This window comes from Globicephala melas, chromosome 10 (genome assembly GCF_963455315.2).
Source record: "Globicephala melas chromosome 10, mGloMel1.2, whole genome shotgun sequence".
Taxonomy (NCBI): Eukaryota; Metazoa; Chordata; class Mammalia; order Artiodactyla; family Delphinidae; genus Globicephala; species Globicephala melas.
Window position 1 is genome coordinate 99,448,587 of NC_083323.1, and position 22,387 is coordinate 99,470,973.

Sequence of the window (22,387 nt, forward strand, 5' to 3'; positions counted from 1 at the left end):
GCCAGGGCTATGAAAATCTGATACCGAGTGTTGGCGAGGACATGGGGCTGAGGACCCCTGGACGCTGCTGGTGGAGTGCACGTTAGTACAAACACTTCGCAGGGCAAGCTGTGTTGAAAGGAAGAATGTGCATACCCGATGCCCCAGCAATCCCACTCCTAGGTATACACTCTCGAGGAATGCTTGCACGTGCGCCCCAGGAGATGGGTGCCAAAATGTTCACAGCAGCATTGTCTGTAAGAACAAAGCCTGAAAAATACCCCAAATTTCCTAAATGTGTTGTATTCACTGGAGAAATTATACTATATTGCGTCGAAGTGAACTAACTCGAGCTACGCGTAGCTCACGGGTGAATCTCACTAACAAAATATTGAGCAAAAAAGAGCAAATTGCAGGAGAACCTCTACAATGGGGCATGCAAGACGAAACGACACACTGCATAGAATACACACATATGTATGTGCATAAAGAGAGGTATGAGGGAATTCTCTGGCGGTCCAGTGGTTAGGACTCTGAACTCTCACTGCTGAGGGCGCGGGGTCCATCCCTGGCTGGGGAACTGAAATCCCACAAGCCAAGCGGTGAGGCCAAAAAGAAAAAAAAAAGAAAAGAAAAAGATGTGAGAAATACCAGATTCAGGAGGGGATGTTAGCTGGGGAGGAGGGGCCCACAAGGAGCTTCAGTTATATTTGTAGCAGTTTTTTTTTTCTTTTCTAATGAAAAGAGAAAAAAAGTTATAACTTTCTGCATGCTTGAATTATAACTTTTTAAAAAGAAGCCAGGACTCGATGAGCCTTACATAAAGGAGAGGAGGAAGCTGGGGCCCTAACTGCGGGGAGATTCACAGCTGTTCTTAGCCAGCCCTGGAACCCAGAACCCAGCGTAAACAAGCAAAGGATGCTGAAAGGTTGAGGCCCAGGAAGGGGGGAGGCTCCTGCTGAGTGGGAGGAAAGGAGCGGGGACACTGTGATGCTGCCCCTCTCTGTTCTGAACCTAGTGTTGGCCTGTGTCCCAGCCCCGGGGCTGCGGAGAACCCCAGGTGGAGAGCACGGCGGGGCAGCCCAGGAGACACGCGCATAGAGATATGCGCCCTGCATCCCACACACGCCCCGAGCACGCGGGCTGCCACCTCTGCACACTGACACACACTTCCTCTCTAACAACCTGGCACGGACACCTTGACAGTTTACAGCACAGATACACCCACCCTCTCAGACACACACACACACACACACACACACACACACACACACACACACACACACACACACACACACGGACACCTTGACAGTTTACAGCACAGATACACCCACCCTCTCAGCCACACACACACACACACACACACACACACACACACACACACACACACACACACACACACACACACACACCCCACTCCGCGGCCGCCCACTCCGGCCAGGACCCAGGAGCTGGCGAGGCTGCAGAGCCTACCAGGGCTGGGTTTTTCCAGCCGGAGCCCCGCTCCCTCTACTGCAAGCTCTGGAAATTGGTGTCTGACGTCGCCGCTCCTTCACGTTATTTATTTACTTCCTCTTTTCTTCCCTCCGCTGAGGCCCTCCGGTTGGGAGAGCTGCAGGCAGAAAGCTGCCGGGTGGAGGAAGCAGAGAGGACGGTGGGCAAGACCGCTCAGGAGCCCCCGGCCTGCCCGCGGGGGTCATGAGCATCCGGCCGGACGCCCCGAGGGAGGAGGGAGATGCCGGGGACAGGGGACAGGAGGCAGAGCTGCGGGGCCGAGCCAGCAGCCGGCAGCGCCAGCACAGACAGGCCACCCGGTTCCTGCACAAGGACTCGGCCGACCTGCTCCCCCTGGACGGCCTCAAGAGGCTCGGCACCTCCAAAGACTGGGTGAGGCTGCCCTCCCCCCTCCCCACCCCCGGGGGGCCGGGGTCCCTTCTCTCCTCTGCCGGAGGGTGCAGACCCCAGCCTCCAGCTGCCCCTCCCTGCCCACGGGGAGGGGAGAGGCAGCCCTGACCTGTGGGTTCACCTTGACCGTTCCCGGCTCTTCACTGGCGTGTTCCCACGGCTTGGTGGCTCTGGGGGACCCTATCTATTGCTCAGCTTCCCCAAAGAGCCCCAGGCTTGTCTTAGGGGGGCAGAGAGGAGCACTTGTTAGAGCAGAGGTTTGTGGGGCCCGGGAGCCCCTGGAGCAGTCGTTTGCCGCTGGGCCCAGCGGGTTCAAGGTCGCGATTCCCTCCTCTGCCTACGCCACAGGTCCTCTCACACTGGGACTGGACCTTCGGTGCCCCCCCGCCCCATCCTCGCCAGAACACCAGGGCTTCCCGCGGCTTTTGCCTGGGCGTCGGGCTCCTGAGGGCCCCCTTGCTCCCTGCAGGTGCAGTGGCCCTTCCAGCCTCCTTTCCTTCCACTCCCCTGCAGCAGCGTGGCCTCCCGAGGGAACGGGGTCAGGGAGCGACACCGAGGGGTGGGTGAGTCAGGGGACAGCTGCATATACTCACTCCCCTCTGACAGAGGGAGGGGCTGAGAGAGTGGCCTTCCTCGGAGCCGGGATGCTTGGGTTCAGATCCTGGTTCTGGCACTTAGCAACTCAGCCAAGTCTCTTTATGTCTCTGAGCCTCAGTTTCTTCATGTGTTACATGAGGATCAAATTAACAGGATGTACCTCACAGGGATGTAAGAGTTACATGAGCTAATACCTGTAAAGGACTTAGCAGAGTGCCTGGGTAATTGGGAGCTCTGTCTAAAGGCTGTTGTCCCTCCAGCTACTCATACTATTCCACTTAGCCTGAGAGAGAAAGTAAGACCCACGAGGTCCGGAGAAGATGCGATGGCTCTGGCTCACAGAGGACGAGAGGGCTTCTGTAGAAAGGCTGCGGTACTCTGTCCTCTCTCATCTCTTGGGCAGGGGGTCTGAGAGGAGGGACTCCTGCAACCTGAGGTGTATGGGGCCATTTCCAGGCTACTCTGGCGGCCCCTTCTCCCCGGAAACCTGGAGCCAGATGCAGCCCCTCGCTGCATTTCCTGAAAGAGCCCTACCTTTCCACATTCCTCCCAGCCAAATGGTCACCCTCCAGGAGCCCGGCCCAGCAGCGCCGCAAGGGGAAAGGCGACCAGACTGAGACTTCAATTCAGAGAACCTCCTTGCAAAGAGGCAGCAGAGCTGAGACACAGAGCAGGGAAGCAGGCTCTTTGGCTCTCAGTGGCTAGGAAATCACAGCCTCTGCCCTCTGCGGCCCATCCCTCATCTGTCCGGCCCTGGCGAAGAGGCTCTACTGACACTGCCGCCCCAGCGTGGCAGGTCCAGCCTTCTGCCCTCAGGACCTCCCGGACCGACACGGAGCAGTTACCTTGCATGGCTTCGGGAGTGAAGACACAGCATTTGGGGGCCTGAGCCTGCATCCCTCGTGGGACAGGTGGGAGGAGAGCTGGAAGCCACAGAGCTGCCCTTCCCAGCCGCTCCCAGAGCTCGCTGCTGCCCTTTTCCCAGAGCTAGGTCTCCTGCTGGCAGCCTGTTGGCGGGAGCAGCCTCAAGGGCCTCATTAAGGCAAGGGTAGAAAAACAATCCCAGGCTCCCAAGGAGAGAGGGCAGGTGGGGAAGCGAGTGTGGAGCCCGGAGGGACACAGTCATTTCTCGGTGAGCATTTAGGGAATGCCTGCTGTATGCGGAGCTGAGCCCTGTGATGCAAAGAGGAATGAGACACAGACCTGACCTCAAGGGCAGATAACAGCTTTGAGACGCGTGACAAAGGGGGCCATGGGACAGGACGCGGCCCCCGCCTGGTGTGTGGAGGGAAGAGTGGGAAGAAGTCAGACAGGGCTTCTTGGAGGGGGTGGACCCTGCGTGAATTACAGCATGCCCTTGGAACCCCAGACATAAAATAAAAGCCTCTGTCCAAATAAAGAGTAGTTCCTGAGCCAGTGGCCCAGTCTGGCCTAGAGAAGGGTGAGAAGAGGAGTTTCAGAAGGAGGGGTGTGCAGGAGCAGAGGCATGGAGGTGACGGGCAGCCTGCTCCAGGTGACCAGAGGGGGCGCTGGGGCCGATGAGCACAGCGGGGGTGGGGGGTGGGGGGAGATGAGGCAGTGGCCGGGTCACCTGGGCTGTCACCTCCACGTAAGCACGGTGGGGAGGGGAGGGCTCTGATGGATTTTAGGCAGCGGAGTGACAGGCTTAGTTTGACATGTCGCTTTGTGCTTCTCAAACCTTACTGTGCACACAGGTCATCTGGGCATCTTGTTAAAACAAGGCTCCAGTTCAGTAGGTCCCGATTCTGCACTTCTAGGAGCTTTCTAGTGGTGGTAAAGCTGCTGATCTGAGGACGGCACTTGGAGTAGCAAGAGTTTCAGAGACTCCCAGGCTTTGAGCAGGTGGATTTGAGAGACACGTCCTTACGGACTTAGGGAGGCGTCCCAGGGACTCAGGAGAGCCGTGCTGAGGTGTGAACGAAGCAGTAACAGAAAGAGAGGTGGACCGTGAATACAGGAGGCGAAGCTGGCAGAATCTAGACGTGACTGGACGTGGCGGGGTGGCTTCAGGTGGAGGACAGTGAGGATGACGCCCAGCTTCCTAGGCTGTTTGTTTGGCCCTGCCTCACAGCTTGCAGGATCTTAGATCGCTGACCAGGGATGGAACCTGGGCCCCGGCAGTGAGAGCACCAAGTCTTAACCACTGGACCACCAGGGAACTCCCCCAGCTTCCTAGTTTAGATTTGGACTTTTTTTCTTTTTTGTTTGTTCTTGCTACTTTGACTTCTTTTCATCACACCATCAACTCTGGGATCTGCGACCCACAGAAGGATGAGGTCAGAGGAAGAAAAAAAGAAAAAGTGTCCCCAAGAATATGTGTTGTAGACTTGAGACAGAATTCCCCCCCAGCATCACGCGAGTGCCTGAAATGTCCCGTCTGTCTAACCGAGGAGAGACCCTTCCCCCCTCCCCATCTCTCCATTACTGAGCAATACATTGGGGTCCTGGAAAACGGCATGGTTTGATACTGGGACTAGCTCTGCTATAATGATCTGACTGCTGGGATCCTTGGGGAAGCTCTCACCCCTTCTTACTCCCAGGAGACTCAGGGGCGGGGCGGGGCTGGGGAGAACGGCCTGGGATTTGTAAAGGGAGGGAACTGAGCATCTGCACGTTTTGTGATGGAAGCAGCAACCGCACAACGTGATCCAGCGGCGTCTGGTGGAGGGGAACCCGAGCCGGCCTCAGGGGGAGCATCCCTTGGTGCTGGCCGCGATCCACGGCCAGGAGACCAGGAGGAAGACCAGCAAGACAGAGAGGCCAGCTCTTCTGGTCAACTGCAAGGTGAGACCCCCCACCCCGGGCCTGCTCCCCTCACCCACTCTCCCTTCTGCCCCAGTGGTGAGGGAGGGATGGGGGAGCCCTCTCCCCAGGCTGGGCCATAGACTGGGATCCTCCGTGTCCTTTGCTTCCTGCCCCTCGCCGCCCCGTCTTTCCGAGGTGTACACGACTCCCTTTCCTTGAGCAAAGTATCATCTTTAAACGTGAGTGTGCTCCACACACAAACGGTGCGCACGTGTGGATAACGCAGCCCTCCCGTGAAAGCTCACGTGCTCCGGATCACAGCCTTGTCATCCCCAGAGCCAACGCCGAGCCGTGCCCTCCCTTCCGCCCATCCTTGCTCCATGCTTCCTCTGCCTGTCATCCTAGGTCCACGTTCTCCGATCCTTCCAGCCTCAGCTGTCACTGCCTCCGGGAAAGCTCCCCTGACTTTCCCAATGGAAGAGCCTTTCCTCCGGCTCAACATCTAAGGCTCTAGACTCACAACCCACAGCCTTAACACTCTCCGTGCACTGGTGCCCCTCCACTCCCCTGCATGCTGGGGAGCGGCCTCCCCTGCTGCCCCTTCCACGTGCCCACGCACAGCAGACCTCAGCAAACAGTGTGGAAGGAGAAAACAATGTGTTTTGCGGTATCCAAGTGCAAACCCAAACGTCTGTTTTTATCTAAGAGGAAGCGACCTTGTCTTCCTTCGCCTGCGGTGGTGAATCTGTTCCCCACATCTAATTTCCTAACCAGGTATCCCTCCTCATCCCCACCCCCGATTCATCTAACGGGAGGCCCTCGGCACCACTGTCAACAAGCACAGGCACAGACCTACACTTGGGGCGAATCCTCCCCAAAGGACACTCTCACCGCCTGCGGCTTTACTTCCTTTCTTGATTCCGTATCTGACCCATTTCTGCTCAACTGTACGAGTCCCAAAAAAAACACCCTTAACTCACTTTTTGTGGCCCGGAGGCCGCACTCAGTGGCTTGTGGGATGTCAGTTCCCTGACCAGGGATTGAACCCGTGCCCTTGGCGGCGAAAGCGTGGAGTCCTAACCACTGGACCGCCAGGGAATTCCCAGCCCTTCACTCATTTCTGAAAGGGACCCATCAGGGGCTGGGAAAGGTGACAGAGCCAGTCCCAACCCTTTCTCCCCACTACCCCCTGGGGACTCACGGAGTCCCCTCCCCTCCCCCTTTTCTCAGTGCCAGGACCAGGTTCTTCAGGTGGCCGTGGACACGGGCACCCACTACAATCAGATCTCCGCTGGATGCCTCAGCCGCCTGGGGTAAGACGGGGGCCCAAAAGAATGGGTAGGGAGGGGGCTTCTTTTTGGGGTGATGAAAATATTCTGAAATTAGTGATGGTGGCAGAACTCTGTTGTCTACTTTATTTTTATTTATTTATTTTTGGCTGCGTTGGGTCTTCGTTGCTGCGTGTGGGCTGTTTCTAGTTGCGGGGGCTACTCTTTGTTGTGGTGCACGGGCTTCTCATTGCGGTGGCTTCTCTTGTTGCAGAGCACGGGCTGTAGGCGTGCGGGCTTCAGTAGTTGTGGCACGTGGGCTCAGTAGCTGTGGCTTGTGGGCTCTAGAGCACAGGCTCAGTAGTTGTGGCACACGGGCTTAGTTGCTCTGCGGCGTGTGGGATCTTCCCAGTCCAGGGCTCAAACCCATGTCCCCTGCATTGGCAGGCGGATTCTTAACCACTGCGCCACCAGGGAAGTCCCTCTGTTGTCTACTTTAAAAGGGTGACTTTTGGGAGTTCCCTGCTGGTCTAGTGGTTAGGATTCAGAGCGTTCACTGCCGTGTCCTGGGTTCAATCCCTGGTCCAGGAACTGAGATCCCACAGGCCACGTGGCACAGACAAAAAAAGAAGAAAAAGGGTGTCTTTCACAGTATATGAACTGTATCTCAATAAAGCTGTTACTTTTTTTAAAAAAATTATTTATTTTAATTTATTTATTTTTGGCTGTGCTGGGTCTTTGTTGCTGCGCACAGGCTTTCTCTAGTTGCGGCAAGCGGGGGCTACTCTTCGTTGCAGTGTGTGGGCTTCTCATTGCGATGGCTTCTTTTGTTGCAGAACACAGGCTCTAGGCACGTGGGCTTCAGTAGTTGTGGCTCATGGGCTCAGTAGTTGTGGCTCGTGGGCTCTAGAGCGCAGGCTCAGTAGTTGTTGCACACGGGCTTAGTTGCTCCACGGCATGTGGGATCCTCCCAGACCAGGGCTTGAACCCGTGTCCCCTGCATTGGCAAGTGGATTCTTAATCACTGCACCACCAGGGAAGTCCCAAGCTGTTACTTTTTTGAAAAGAGGTGACAGGGGCTCTGGCAGAGAAGACAGGACTTAGACCCCACGTGGGTCCAGGGTTGGCTGAGAACCCAAAGCATGGCGGGGAGGGACACTAGCGGACTAGCGGCATGGGGGGCTGTGGTGGCCATAAGCCTTGCTTCCCAACCACAGGTTAGGGAAGAGGGTCCTAAAAGCCCCATCTGGGGACCTGGCGCCTGGGCCCCCAGCCCAGGTGGAGCAGCTGGAACTACAGCTGGGCCAGGCAACCGTGGCGTGCTCGGCCCGGGTGGTAGGTAAGTCCCCTCTCTGTCAGCATCCCCGCGTCTCTGCTCTTACAGCTCTCCCTCCTGGGCGGGGCGAAGGCAGAGCCTGTCAGCTCCTGCCAGCACAGACAAGGTACCCCCAAAGATGCTCTGATTATCCCCAAGGTTCTCTGGCCTGGGGTGGTGGGGGGAGCAGAGAAGGGGCGAGTGCTGACAGGAGGACAGCAGCATTCTCAAACGGTTCCCGCAGATGTGGAGAGTCCTGAACTCTGCCTTGGCCTGCAGACTCTGCTCTCTCTCAAGGTAAGGAGGATGCTGACACCCACACCCAGGGCCTGACCCCGAGCGCTGGGAAAAAGAAGTAGGGGGCACGGGTGTGGAAGCATGGGCCAGGCTCCGATGAGACGGACTTGGAGATGTGGAATTTCACCCTCGATGCTTAGAGGTTCCTTATTTGTGAAAAATATGGAGAACTGGGTCCCTCCATGAGAGTGGTCCAGGTGAGTGGCAACAGGGAGGAGAAAAGAGCAGGGTGCTGTGGGAAGGCGGAGGGGAACAAAGCAGCGTGGCTGGGAGAGGGGTTACCTGCCCAGGTGAGCTCACTGTCCCCCAACCCCACAGTGCTGCATTGACCTGGAGCATCGCGTGCTGCGGCTGAAAGCCCCCCTCCCTGAGCTGCCCTTCCTGCCTTTGCACCAAGAGCCGGACCAGTGACCGCTGCCCCAGATGGTCCCCAGGGGAAAGCTCCTTGCCTGAAGGGAAGAGCCATGGGGGGATGGGGCATGACTAGAGCCAGGTAGCTGGGACAGCTGGGTCTGACCCTCTTGTCACCACCCTGGCCCCTTTCCCGTTTCCCAGTCGGCCACACTCCTCTGCTTCTCAGCACCTGCCCCATCCCCCAGGAGGAATGTTCCCTGGAGAGGGCCCGCGATCTCAGGGTTCTGGTTTCCCCGTCCTCTCTCATGCCCGCCGTCCCAAGAAGAGCGGAGCTAAGTCAGGACTCAGAAAAGGACACCAGCAGAGCGGGGTCCTGGCTGGGCCCCTGGCACAGCATGGGGTGGCCCGAGTCCAAGGCTACAGGCTGCTGCTGGCCCCTGCCTGCCCCGTCCACCCCGTACACCGTCGAGGCCTTGACTCCGCGTGGCTCGCCTCACAACTAGCCTGCCCCCCTCCCCGGCCCGGGCCCCTGGCCCTGCTGTGTCCACTTCTCTGATCTGCGCACAGCTGAGCGGGAGAGAAACAGTCACCACAACAGTAGAGGAATGCCTAGCCCATGAGGGCCGGGGGTTCCTTCATCGGCTGCCTCTTCTGGGGCTGCAAACGTCTGAAGCCAGTTATTAGTTGATGCCCTGCGCAAACCTTGGGTAAACCTCTACTATTTACTCCAGATACGTACCCTCCACCTGCTTCCTCACCCACTGGGCATGTGTGGAGAGCCCTGTGGGGAATGGCCCCCCAAGGCAGACAGGAATGGTGACGTTGCCAGGACCCAGACTTAACCTGACCAATATTCCTTCTTATTTCTAGAACTATCCACTTCATTAGACCTTCTTCCCACCCCTCATCTCTGGCCTCCTGAGCTTGAGCTGGTTTTTTCTGGCATCAGTGGCTACCCAACCCCCCCACCCCGGCCCTGAGTCCAGCAAAGACACAAGGAGGCTTTGCTGCCTTCCCTGTGAAGAGCCCAAACCTCAAAGGGCCAGGCCCCCGGGTGCCTCTCTGGCTGGTTTGAGTCTCTCATATGTTGGATTAGGGGAGAGGAAGACAGTGGTGTAACTAACCCGACCAGGGGACTAGGACACTCAGCTCGGAGTCAAAACCCTGAGCCTGGAGTAGATTAGATCTGAGCAGAACCAGGATCTGCCGTGAGCCCTGGCCATAACCTTTCTCAGCTGAGTCCTCTGCACCCAGAGGAGAGGAGAGGGGCTCACTGGCACAGGTGTGAGAGTGCGCTGGCCCCTCTGGCCCTGCTCCTCGACCCCTGCTCTCCCGGGCCTCTCCCTGTCCCCCTCCCTTCCGCCTCCTTTGCTTCTGCAATTGCAGACCCAGGCCCAAGGAGGCCCTCAGCTCAGTGGTTTCCCCATTTGAATAAACACCTGTTTGTCCTAGCTAGTGTCCTTCTCTGCTTCTCAGACACTGAATGATCACTCTGCCCTTGTTCCCTTACAGAAGGAAATGTGAAGGGGGACATTCCCTCGGGCTGACCCCTCTGGCTGGGGTCACTATAACTGACAGCAGTGGCTTTCCAACTCCTCTGAACACAACTCAGCAGGAAGTGTATTCTACGTTGCACTCACTACACACACGTGCACGGACACACACAAGTACAACAAAACAATCCTTCCCTACACGTGAGCAACATACTCCCATATTTTTGGTCCTACTTAGTCTACTCTATCTCATTTATTTAAAAAAATTGCCGACCACAACCCAACAAAGGATCGCAACCTACAATTCGAAGACCATTGATTCAGAGCACAGGAAGCAAGAGAAGAAGGGATATACGTGGCCCAGGGTATCGTTCTGATCGTGGCCTGCCTGGACTGCAAACCCGCATCAGACTTTAAAATCATGAGGGTGAACAACCAATACACTGACAACCATCCTGCTTCTCACTTCCAGTGCAGTGTTCAGTTTATTACGTGAGATATCCCTCGCTTTACTATAAAGCAGGCTTCACGTTAGGTGACCTTGCCCAGCTAGAGGCTGATGTAAGTGTTCTGAGCACGTTTATCACAGGGTAGGCTAAGCTGTGACGTTCGGTAGGTGAGGTGTGGGAAATGCATTTTCAGTTTACAATATTTTCAACTTACGATGGATTTATGAGAGTGAAACCCATCATAAGTCAAAGATCTGTGGTTCGCCATTCGTGTAACAATCAGTGACGTCAGTGACCTGGAGCCGTGCCACAAAAGATGGAACTTGGGGGTGGGGCCTCACTGCCATCGCGCCACTGGCCCCAAAGTCTGCCTGGGGAGCAGTGAGAGATCTGTAGTCCCTCCTCACAAACAAGTCTGTTTCCCACACAACAAGAGTGGGGAGCTCTGGGGAGGGGGCAGTGCCTACCGGTGTGATGGGCCAGGCACACGAGGAAAGGGGCAGAGGAGCAACTCGTCTCCTCCTTCACCAGAAAGACCATGAGGTCTACAGTTCCCAGTCCCCCGAGGGTTGCCGCCATCCCTCCTCTATAATGTGCGCTCCCTGTCCTGCAAACACCGTGGACAGCTTGCGGGGTGGGGAGGTTCAGAAGGGTCCCGTTTAGCCAAGACGGTGGTCCAGCTAGGAGGCATCGCGGAGGCCTGGGGGGGCACGCTGTGGCGGCCCATCGGGACGGTAGAGGGTTTGGTGAAGCAGGGCCCGGGCGGCGGGGAGGTCGTCGGGGTCTGCGGGCAAGAGGGGCTGGTGGGTCTGCTGGGACCTGGCCTCCCGCAGCAGCCCCGCCCCCAGGACTCCCCCACCCCAGCTCCCGCAGCAGCCCCGCCCCCAGGACTCCCCCACCCCAGCTCCCGCAGCAGCCCCGCCCCCAGGACTCCCCCACCCCAGCTCCCGCAGCAGCCCCGCCCCCAGGACTCCCCCACCCCAGCTCCCGCAGCAGCCCCGCCCCCAGGACTCACCCACCCCCAGCTCCCGCAGCAGGCCGCAGAACTCCGGCTCAGCCTCTAGCACTTTGAGCAGGTTGGTGGACTCCATCCGCTCCAGCTGCACCTCCCAGTACACGTAGATCTTCTGATTGAAGGTGACGTACACGAGGCAGGGGCTGTTGCAGCCCCCTTTGCAGGCGTAGAGGCCTGGGGGAGGGGTGGCGGGGGTAGGAGAAAAAGGTTGGGGAGGTTTATGGCCGGCGCGGGCGGCATTCGTGTCAGCAGCTTCTATCCACCCGTGGACGCCAAGCAGAAAACTAAAGGCCCTCTATTTCTTCCTTGCTGGGAACTCAGTAAAGCAGGTAAAACGTAAAATATCTGGCCCATTCCAGATACGGAGAACCACAGTAACAAAGCCCAGGCAGGACAGTGTCCTAGGAGGTGACACGTGCTGGTTTCCCATCTCAGTGACAGCCCCAGGGTAACGCGGGGCGGCTTCTCCTGGGTGGTGATCCCTCTTCCCAGGTCACTGCAATGTGGCACCAGCGCGTCGTTCAAGTGTTACCATTTTAGTGACCAGAGACACCCCCAAAGGAGTTAACGCTGCTTCCCAAGGTCCCCGATTTGGAACTAAGAGAATGGAACTTGGAGAACAGTCTTCAGAGTCCTGACATGTTCAGATGGGGAGGAACTTTCCCATATCTCCACACAGCAGGCAGACAAGAACTCATCCGACTCTTTCTTTTTCTGAACAACCCGCCCCCCATATCTGATTCTTTAAAATATCCAAAGATAGACACTTCACTGTCTTTTATCTCCTCTTAGTTAAAACTGTAAAGATGGCAATCTGGTGCCCACTCACACCCTCTAACCGAAGAGCTGAAGAACTCGTTTGTTTACGAAGACTTGTGTCAGGGGCCGCAGTGAGAGTGGAAGCAAGGGGGACAGGTGTGCTTAGCAAGGGGCGCAGGGCAGGGTCCCACCTGCACAGAAGGCACGGACGTTCTCGTCCACCTGGAAGCGCACGACGGTGCGGTTGTGATCAATGATGTACGTCTGTCCATCCCAGGCACAGGCGACCACCTCCTCGTGCCCGTTGCCCTGAAAAAGGCCAGAGACAGGGATGCAGGGGTGGCCAGGAGCCGTTTTATTTTATTTTTATTTTTTCAATTTATTTATTTTTCGCTGCGTTGTGTTTTTGTTGCTGCGCGCGTGCTTTCTCTCTAGTTGCGGCCAGCGGGGGCTACTCTTCATTGCGGCGCGCGGGCTTCTCATTGCGGTGGCTTCTCTTATTGTGGAGCACAGGCTCTAGGCGCGCGGGCTTAAGTAGCTGTGGCTCGCGGGCTCTAGAGCGCAGGCTCAGTAGCTGTGGTGCATGGACTTAGCTGCTCCACGGCACATGGGATCTTCCCAGACCAGGGCTCGAACCTGTGTCCCCGGCTTTGGCAGGCGGATTTCTAACCACTGCGCCACCAGGGAAGTCCCCAGGAGCTGTTTTAGAAAGGCTTCCTGACCGGGTGGATGAAATTACGGGAGCTGTGGACTCGGCTCCGGGTGACAAACAGCTGGGAAGGCAAACCCCCTGCGTTTCTCACCGAACATGTCCCGGCACCTGGCACCAGAGGGGGCTGCTGAATGAGCCGCCCCCCCGAAAGTGCTCGCGACAACCCTAAGTAGTAGAGGCGATGCCACTCCCATTTTATATTGAGGAAGTGACGTCACTCCCATTTTACATTGAGGAAGCGCCAGCTTACAGAGACAAGCTCACTCACCCAAGGCCACCCGGCCGGGAGGTGGCAAAACTGAAACTCAGAGCCGGGCCTGTCCTGACCTGACCTCAGAGCCTCACGCCTCTTCTCCTAGACCCTCAAGCAGGCACAACGGCCGCATCAGCGCAGCCTCACCTGCCGACCCAGGGGCCACAGCTCTGGTGAACACACACTGATGTGCGGACATCTGCAGATGGGCGAGCAACTCAGTTCTGGACCCTAAGAACAAGGTGCTTCTCTTTGGAGCCATCGGCTCTGCTGAAATGGGAGCTTCCCCAGCGGCACAGAGAACAGCGCTGAGCCCGTGGAGTGAGCGGAGCTCGGGGGCCAGGCCTGTCTAGGGAGCCTTGAGGGAAAGGCGGAGTGAGCGGAGAAGGGAGAATGGCCCCCAAGGGCCCCCACTCACCGTGACGTCCAGTTTCTCGAGGGCGAAGAGCTGGTGGTCCACCTGCACCGACCACAGCAGCTTGTCCGCCTCCTCCGTGAGCTTCAGCGTCCCTGCGGGGAGAGGCGGCCAGGCTGGGGGCAGAACCCTGCGCAGACCCCGGGCACACCACTGCCCACCCTGCACGGCCCATGGCTGACCCGAGGGACTCACCATCCAGGGTGCAGAGGGCAAAGAGGCCCGAGGCGCCGCTCTTGGGGCTGCGGCCTGCGGACGCAGAGGGAGGGGCGGTAGAAGGACCGGAAGAAGGAAACGTGAAAGGCAAGGCTGTACCTCCCCTCCCCCCTCCCCCCTGCACCTCCCGCCCCGCCCCGCCCCACCTCGCTTGATGTTGCCGATGAGGTGAGTGGAGACGTTCTTGTTGTGGATGCGGCCGGACGTCTGGTGCAGCACAACGTCTCGGGCAGCGGGGGTCTCCCTGTGGTGGGGGACGGCGGCTAAGTGGGAGCCCAACAGAGCTTGGCTCTCCGGACCCGCGTGGGCCCCATCTCTGTGCGAGTTTCCAGGACGTGAATCAGCTGGGAGACCTATCGCCCACCCCACCTGGGCCAGTGGGCAAGTCGAGAGAGAGGGACGGAGCTGCCAGGCTGGAATCTCAGAACCTCTTCCAGTTGCTGCGTCAGGGTCAGGATTCCCTGGGTCCCGAAATAATCTTCCTTCATGGGGCAGAGGTGCTTGTGTCGGGACCCAGCTGAAGCTGCTCCAACCACAGACCCATCCACGGCTGTGGGCGCCCACCTCGCTGCCAGGCACCCCACCATCCACAGGCCCGCCCCCCTTACCTGGTACCCTCCTCGGGCCCCTCAGAGGTGGGAGGCGGCCCAGGGTCTGTGTTCCAGGTACACAGCAGAATCGCGTAAGCACAGCCTGGCTGAGATACCATTAGCTCAGGAAGACCCATGGGCCCTGGAGTCACCGAGAGACTGTCCACCTGCACCAGAGAATGGGGGCTTAGGGGAACTGCTGGCGAGAGAAAGGGGAAAGCCTGCAGAAGACGGGGGTAGGCAGGGGCCCTGGGACATGTCCTCAGCCTTCCAGGGCAGCAGCAGGGGGACATGCAGCGTCCACGGGGCTCCTGCTGGTGCCACCCTCTCCACAGGGAGCACCTGCGCTCCCGCGGCGCGGATCCCGACGCGACACACCCACCATCACATCCCTAATTCTTAGCGCAATGTTCCTTCCTGTCGGCCCGTTACTGGCCATCTCCCCTAAGACCCTGATTCGAAGTGATCTCCTCTGGGTCTCTGTCAACAAGGTGGTTTTCCCTCCTTCCCACCCTGAGCCCCAGCCCCCGCCTGTTCTCCCACAAGCCCCCTCCAGGAGGGAGGCCCGTCCTGCTCCTGGGCTGTGGCCCCCATGCTCAGCCTCTCACCTGACCCTCCAGCATCCACTTCTTGAGTGACACCAGCTGCCCTGTCAGATGCTCGGTACCATCACCCAGGTCCTCCCAGCGGAAAGCCCGGACTACGCGGTCTGTGTAACCCACCACCAGCTCGCAACAGCCATCGCCATCTGTGGATCCAGAAAATGAGACGAGTTTGGAGCCAAACCTGTCTTCGCCAGCTGCAGTCCTACAAGCACGCCCTCCTCCCCGCCCCTCTAGCACCACCGCCACTGGCACTTGTTATCAGGTTCGACCTCAGGCCCACCTGCCGACCTGCCACGTCACCCCTTGAGCCAGGCACCCGCTCCCCTGCCTGCTCTTGCACCCAGAGCCACACAGCTGCCTCGCAGGGCCTGTCGCTGCTTCCCCGGGTACACAACTCGAGTGCCCTGGGGCACCCATATCCCTACCAGCACCATTGAGACAGCCTCTGGCCCAAGTACCAGCCCCATATCCAAGCGGCTCACTCTCTTGCAACCTGGAGCTGTTGATCAGCTGTCCCCTTCTCGGCAGGGACTCCCCTGACAACTCCACTTAGAACAGCCAACTCGACCTCAACGCCCTCCAGCCCCTTTCCGTGGGCGATCTCCACGGCACTCACTACTTTCGAATATACTATTTAATTTTCTTACCACATTGCTAGTGTTTATTTTCTGTCCCTTCCTAGTAAAGGTCCAAGAGGGCAGTCACTTTTGTCTGTTTTATTCACTATTGCAATCCCAGTGCCTGGAATGATGCCTGGTTTATAACGGGAGCTCAGCAGCCTGGCGTTAAATGCACGACAACTGCCCAAACACTGATGAGACCCCTGGCTCCCTCGAGATCTGCTCTGTTGCCCCTTGACTCCTATTCCCTGGCTGCCTGCAAGACAGCCATGCCCACCGATGTCGCTGATCAGCATGACCTTGGTGTTGGCGGGGATGTGCTGCTTGAAGACTGGGCGCTGCTCCTCCCCGCCGAGGGTCTCGTGGTGCCCAGAAGCATCCGGGGGCTTAGTGGGCGTAAGGTCACACAAGTGAAACCAGCCCTCGGCACTCACGGCCACCACCAGGTTCTAGGAGGAACAGAGGCAGAGGAGGGGCCGGTCGTCAGAGCACAGGGGTCGGGGACGGGCCGAGGGAAACCCGCAGCGCCCTGGGCTTCCTACCTTTCCTTTATTACACACGTCTCCAACCCCGACGCACGTGAGCTGCAAAAGAAGAGAGAGGGGCTCAGGGGGACACGCTAAGGGTCCCCAGTGCTCCCTAACCTCTGTGAAGCACGGAGCGGGCTTCTCATCACCGTCATTCACTGAAAACTCCTGCGCACGCCCCACGTCGAGAGGCCGGGCTAATCCCGTTACTGTGCTCTGGGTCCAGTTCACCAGACAGCAGTGTAAGGACCTGGGGTAGTGAAGACAAGTTGGGCTTAAACAAAACAAAAACTACATCAATAGAGCCGGACTATCATACTTCTAGAAGTATTCAAATGACTGCCCCCATTTTCTACTACACTTCGTACGATCAGACAACCTCAGCAGATCCACGAAGAACTAAGGGAGTCATTGCACCACATAAAATGAAAACCAGCCCGGCTGTGTGTGCGCATGACATCTGGGAAGCCTGGGGCTTCCCTCCGATTCAAATGAACCCTTAACCAGTAGCTGGCGACCTCGGACACGCTGGGGAGCTCATGCATGCGGCCCAGCCTCGACAGTCCCTGGGCAGGAGGGGTCCCTTGCCCCTGGAGACCCAGGGAGCTGAATACTGACCATTCCCTGGCAGGAGCAGGTGAGCCACGGCCGGCTGTCATCGTTCTTATACACGGACAGCTTTCCACTGGTGTCTCCCACCACCAGTTCATTTAACTTCAAATGGAAAGAGAAGAGAGGGTTAGGCTGGGGTCCTGCTGAGCCACTCAAGCCCTTCTCGACTGGGCCCACTCTGCGGAAGTCACAAGACCTCAACCTGCATCTTCATCAACTTTATTAGCAAGATTTCGAGACCAACACAGTCACAGTCTCCCAGGTTCTTTATCTCCAGTTAGGGGTATGTGTGTGTTGAGGGCAGGGCAGGTTAGAGACGGGCCAATACAGAATCTGTGCTCCGTCTCAGAAAAGTCTGACATCTGAACAGCTCAATGCCCCACATGCCTGCTTTCGGCGTTTCTAATTTGTCCTTACACATGGGATACGTTAGGAAAATGACCCCAAATACGTAACCTTTGGAGAATTTAACTTCAGAGCTCATATTTAATCAGGGACCAAATAAAGACAACGTCAGCTCTGGGGTCCTCCCTCCCCTGGCAAGGCCTTTCGACGTTGGTGCGTCTGAGTGAACACGGTTGGTGGAGGTGCCGGAGGGGCAGCATCCCAGCTCTGGGCCTCTGGTGCCCCCTAGTGGTGGCTAAGCTCCCAGGAGGGTCTGGAGCCTCTTCGCCGTTTACATGTGGGCTCCCCATTTCCCAGTGGTTCCTCAAAGGCTGGCCGCCCTTTCAAGGGGATAACGATGATAGCCAGCTGGCTCCAAATGCCATTTCCAGAAATACTTTCATGATTCCTTCTTGGGGGGACATCTAACACCCTTTCCTGTCCTCAGAGTGAATATTAGATTCTCAAGAGCTTTAATTTTAAAGGCAACAAAAACATAACAGATCAACAGTAAGAAAAAATGAGAAACAAATTGGGGTTTATTAATAATGATTTGAAGCTTACATTTATTATATTTTAATAGTTATGGCAGTTTCTGGTGGGGACATTAGATAATAGAAGCATAAAACAAGTTTATCTATTTACATCAAACCCTCTGCACCCTGGACTTCTGCAGACACACAGGAGAAAGGCTGAATAGCGCAGAGCCTCCGAGCGCAGCTGCCTGAATTTGAATCCAGCCCTCTATGCCTGAATCTTTTCATCTATAAAACGAGGATCACAAGACTATCCACCTCATAAGGTTGCCGTGAGAAGCGAGCTAACGGAGGGAAGCATCTAGAAAGGTGACTGACAAATAGCAAGAATAACGGGGGTTTTCAGCTTCCAGTTAAATGCCTCCAAAGCTTGGGGATGTTGGCATCTTTCACACAATTCACTCTTTTTCTATACATTCATTCAATAAATGCCACAGTCCATGGCAGGCCCTCGATAAATGTTTACTTAATGACAAATTAAAGATTTTTTTTTAACAAAGAAAAATCAGAATGAAAGGGAATGCCCAGTCAACCCTTGAGTTTTCAGGGAAAGCTGAACAACCCGTTAGGGGCCCAAAGACAAATGCCACAGATCCACAGTTGTACAGCTGCTGAGAAGGACCTCAGTTTAACAAGGGCACAGACGAAGGAATAAAACTGTAAAACAGTGTGGTGAGTGCGGTGAGTGAGTAGATACAACTCAGTAGGTGACCTGGATGAGCACAATTCCGGGGTCGCCCATCTGCTCCCCAGCACTTCTGCTCCTCTGTGGTCCATCCTGGCTCTGGCCTCTGGAGGTTACTCAGTGACACTAAGGAACCCCGGCTGCAGAGTACACCTTCAGTCAGAAATGCTACCAGAGAAAGGAAGTGTGCTCTTTCTGTGACCTGCGTCCCCCTTCTAGACACCGTCTCCCCACTGGTTCTGTGGGGTTCTCGAGGGTGTGTATTCTATCCCTAGCTCTCCCTCCGACTTAGCAGGAAATAAATTACTCGCAAATAACTTTAGGTTACTGGTTTAATGGGATGAAATAAGTATTTTTCCTGCCCCAAATCTCCAAAGGCTGGCCTGGAGAATCAGTACCAAATTTCTATCCATACTCATGCAGGCTGAGTGTACCACACCTGATTAGTAGCCAACTACCTCACCTACTTGCCTTTCTTTCAATTATATTTATTAATAACAGGCAAAACCCTTCAAACTGCTTTGAGATACATAATGACATTTGCCTTTAATAACAACCCTCATTTATTCAACAAACATTTACTGAGTGCCTACTATGTCCCAGGCACTATCCTAAGTATTGGGAATACAGCAGTGAAAAAAAGTTTTAAAAATTCCTATCCTTACAGAGCTTACAATGCTTACAACTAAGGTTTAAAAAAAAAAAGAGGTAGGGAATTCCCTGGCGGTCCAGTGGTTAGGACTCCATGCTCTCACTGCCGAGGCCCAGGTTCAATCCCTGGTCGGGGAGCTAAGATCCCACAAGCTGCACAGCACACCCACGCCTCCCCTCCCCCCCCCCAAAAAGTAGTGTGATATACCTAATATTGCAGAACTGAGTGTGCAATTCACTTAGAAAAGTACAATTGCCAAAAAAAGCTGACACTGTGAAGCTAGGGGAAAAAGGCACATGTGCCCTTTTAAACAATCAGGTAAAATAGAAAATAATGCACATCTAACGTCACTCTGTTAATGTACTATTTTAAAATGCCTCCCTTGATTGTCTCATAAAATTATACTGCTGAGCATATGAAGAAACGAGAGAGCCCAGAAAACATAACACAAATTTATGGGAATAACTTTTTCCTCCCTAGACAGGATAGAGCCAAGAGGCCTCATAAAATACTTTTTCCATCACAGCGCAAAGGAGGCTGGGGGCGGGGTTGGGGGTGAGTGATGGGGACGTTTTAGCCCGAATTTTTTTCCCTGGGAAGAGAGCACAGACAAGTTAGGGAGGTGAGGATGAGATGTGAGGGAGGCAGAGAAGCGACGGGGTCAGAGGGTAGGAGAGGACAGCAACCATGTGCTTTGCATACACACCCTCGAGGACCCCACGGAAGCCTGGCGACACCAGTGGGGAGACAGTCTCTAGAAGGCGGACGCAGGGCACAGAAAGCGCACTTCCTTTCTGTTAGCTTTTCATATGAAACTGAGATTATGGAAAAAAGTGTCCTACACCATCAACGGCCACCGTTCCCTTGGATGCTTCACCCCAGAACCCTCTACATCTTGTAATCAATGGGCCTCACTACATTTCCCTATTCTTCTATCACCCTTCCCCCGCCCCACGCTGAGCTACCTGCGGGCTGGGGCTTTTGAATTCCCAGAACGCAGCAGAGCCCTCGGCCCATAATCAAACGCTACCGACGACGCTAACGCGTCCTGAGCGTTAACCGAATGCCAGACACAGTTCCACCTGCTCTACCTGTATTAAGTCACTTAACCGACGGGAAAAGGAAGGACCGCTGGGGGAGGAAAGGGACATGGACACTGAGCCAGTAACTCAACCGAGGTGGGCCCGCCGGGCGGAGACGCCCCGGCCAAGCGCCGAGAGCAGTCCGGTGGGCCGGGCCGAGCCGGGTGGTGCGGAAGGTGCTCCCGCAAGAGCCGCACGCGCGCTCTTAGCCTACTTCCGACGCTCTGAAAGGGAAGGCGGCCCCGGAGGAGCTGGGAACTCGGCCATCACAGTTCACAGACTCCTCTTGGGAACAAGTGACTGACCAGGCAGTGCACCCGGTACGCGAGTCCCTAGAAGGACACTGGAGCAGGGCTCCGGACCAATCCAGCCAGGATGCCGGGTACCCCAGCCGCCCACACAGCCCTTCCCGATCCAGCTCTCAGCGCCGTGCCCGCACCGCCCGCCGTGCAACGCACGCCGTCCACGCCCACACCGTACGCACTCGCAGCACGCACACGCCGCCGCGGGCGGCCTCCGCCGCTCCGCCCCACCCCGCCCCACCCCGCGGTCGCAGACGGGCTGCGTCTCTCCAGTGCGCATGCACTGACCGTGTCGTTATCAACGTCTCCGAGGCAGATGGCGTGTGGGAAGAGGCTTCCGCTGAACTCCAGGGCCACGCGCTGTACGTAGCTAACCGACCTCATCGCAGTTGCCAGGGCTCAGGGACCGGGGAGCCCCGCTAAGTGTTCCCCGAGCCCCTCCCGACGGCCGCCCGAGCGGAAACCCACCCACAGCGGGAGCTTACGTCACCCCCTGCGCCTCCAATCGCTGCCTTCCTCGCCTAACCTGAGAGGAGGCGGGCCTTCCGGGCGCGCGTGGCGTGGGGGCGGGGCTGAGTGACAGGGCCTCGGGCCATTCCTCTTCTCCGCAGTCTCTGCGCGCCCAGGTCCGCCGACGCTGGCCTGGCCGAGCCGTTTCCTTGGCAACAGGGCTTTCGCGGCGTTGACCTAATAACCTTGACCTTGTCCTTTGTTGCCCTGGCAGTGAAGATTCCCAGCCGTCAGACCATACCTGAGAATCATAATAATCGTAATAACCGATGAGTGTGTGGTTTCCAACAGTGTTTAAAAAAAAACTGCGTAGCTCCCCATTATGAGTCTTGAAATGAGGGTAGTGAATCGGACCAGCTTTTTAAAAACCGAAGTAGAATAAATGCAGGGCTTCCCTAGTGGCGCAGTGGTTGAGAGTCCGCGTGCCAATGCAGGGGACACGGGTTCGTGCCCCGGTCCGGGAGGATCCCACATGCCGCGGAGCGGCTGGACCCGTGAGCCATGGCCGCTGAGCCTGCGCGTCCGGAGCCTATGCTCCGCAACGGGAGAGGCCACAGCAGTGAGAGGCCCGCGTACCGCAAAAAAAAAAAAAAAAAAAAAGAGAGAGAAAATGCCAAGTAATCTCGAGTAGTTAAGGTAAGTATTATTTTTGTGAAACCTTTGTTTCAATTGTATATATTTATACGTGTATATACCGGCTTATCAAAAAAATATTTTTTTTGTCCCACGGTGGGTGTGCCCTGTGGGTAAAAGTTTGAAACTCACTTGTAAAGCACATTGCACAATTATTGTTTCATGTAAATAGTGCAACCACCCTGTGACCTTGTCTCCTTATTCCAGTTTTTTGGATGAATAAACGGGTTCAGCAAGATAAAGCAACAAGGCAGAAAGTGATGGAGGTGGGGCTCAGACCAGAATTGTTCGAGCCAAAACCCCACGTCCTTTCTGTCATTGACTGCCAGAGTTCCTAGCAAAGTCCTCAGGCTAGAAATCGGGGTCGCTGGGATTCTGGGTCTGCTCTGGTCCCCCCAGCACAAAACTCTTGCTTCCCTCCCTCGGGGGCCCCCCTCGGTAGCGTAAATGGGACATCGCCATCAAGGCTGGCCTCGGGGAAACCTTCCATGTTGAATCCAGTGCAGCCTTGCTTTGGGCCTCATCAATCAGGATATCAAAAGTATTATTTGTGAGATTCTACAGGTGTTCGGTATATTTTTAGGTTTAGGTTTGCAGGCCCAGACTGATCTACACGTTGGTCTTTCAGGGGTCAACATTGTAAAAATAAGGACGTCTACCTCACCTGGGGATGTTGGATCAGGGCTGGCCTACTTTCTACATCTGAACATAGTGGGAGAAGGCCCTGGAGGGCAGGACCTTTTTGTCTGGGGCCGGGGAGGGGACCGTGATTTCTAGCCTGAGGACTTTGCTAGGAACTCTGGCAGTCAATGACAGAAAGGACGTGGGGTTTTGGCTCAAACAATTCTGGTCTGAG

The 22,387-nt window shown here is 56.3% G+C and overlaps 2 protein-coding genes across 6 annotated transcripts; one reads left to right on the forward strand and one right to left on the reverse strand.

Moving 5' to 3' along the window:
* Positions 1–1,400: 1,400 nt before the first annotated feature.
* NRIP2 (nuclear receptor interacting protein 2) lies at positions 1,401–11,006 on the forward strand. Of its 3 annotated transcripts, XM_060306475.2 has the most exons (6): positions 1,401–1,866; positions 5,131–5,286; positions 6,478–6,560; positions 7,733–7,854; positions 8,075–8,127; positions 8,446–11,006. In XM_060306475.2, the coding sequence occupies exons 1-6, from the start codon at positions 1,678–1,680 to the stop codon at positions 8,536–8,538; spliced, it is 696 nt and encodes a 231-aa protein (XP_060162458.1). In that variant the 5' UTR covers positions 1,401–1,677; the 3' UTR covers positions 8,539–11,006. The 3 variants fall into 3 exon arrangements, 2 of the variants coding, with proteins under 2 accessions (XP_060162458.1, XP_060162457.1); XR_009565542.2 differs by having other exon boundaries at positions 5,134–5,286; positions 7,733–8,324; XM_060306474.2 differs by having other exon boundaries at positions 5,134–5,286; positions 7,733–8,127.
* ITFG2 (integrin alpha FG-GAP repeat containing 2) lies at positions 6,670–20,904 on the reverse strand. Of its 3 annotated transcripts, none has more exons than XM_060306472.2 (12): positions 20,677–20,904; positions 16,754–16,849; positions 16,151–16,192; positions 15,886–16,057; positions 14,992–15,131; positions 14,402–14,550; positions 13,940–14,037; positions 13,773–13,826; positions 13,581–13,672; positions 12,389–12,506; positions 11,443–11,612; positions 6,670–7,512 (listed from the first exon to the last, which is right to left on the reverse strand). In XM_060306472.2, exons 1-12 carry the CDS (start codon positions 20,770–20,772, stop codon positions 7,435–7,437), a joined length of 1,305 nt encoding a protein of 434 aa, XP_060162455.1. In that variant the 5' UTR covers positions 20,773–20,904; the 3' UTR covers positions 6,670–7,434. The 3 variants fall into 3 exon arrangements, with proteins under 3 accessions (XP_060162455.1, XP_060162453.1, XP_060162454.1); XM_060306470.1 differs by lacking the exon at positions 6,670–7,512 and adding an exon at positions 9,460–11,207; XM_060306471.1 differs by lacking the exon at positions 6,670–7,512 and adding an exon at positions 9,460–11,207 and having other exon boundaries at positions 11,439–11,612.
* Positions 20,905–22,387: the final 1,483 nt, after the last annotated feature.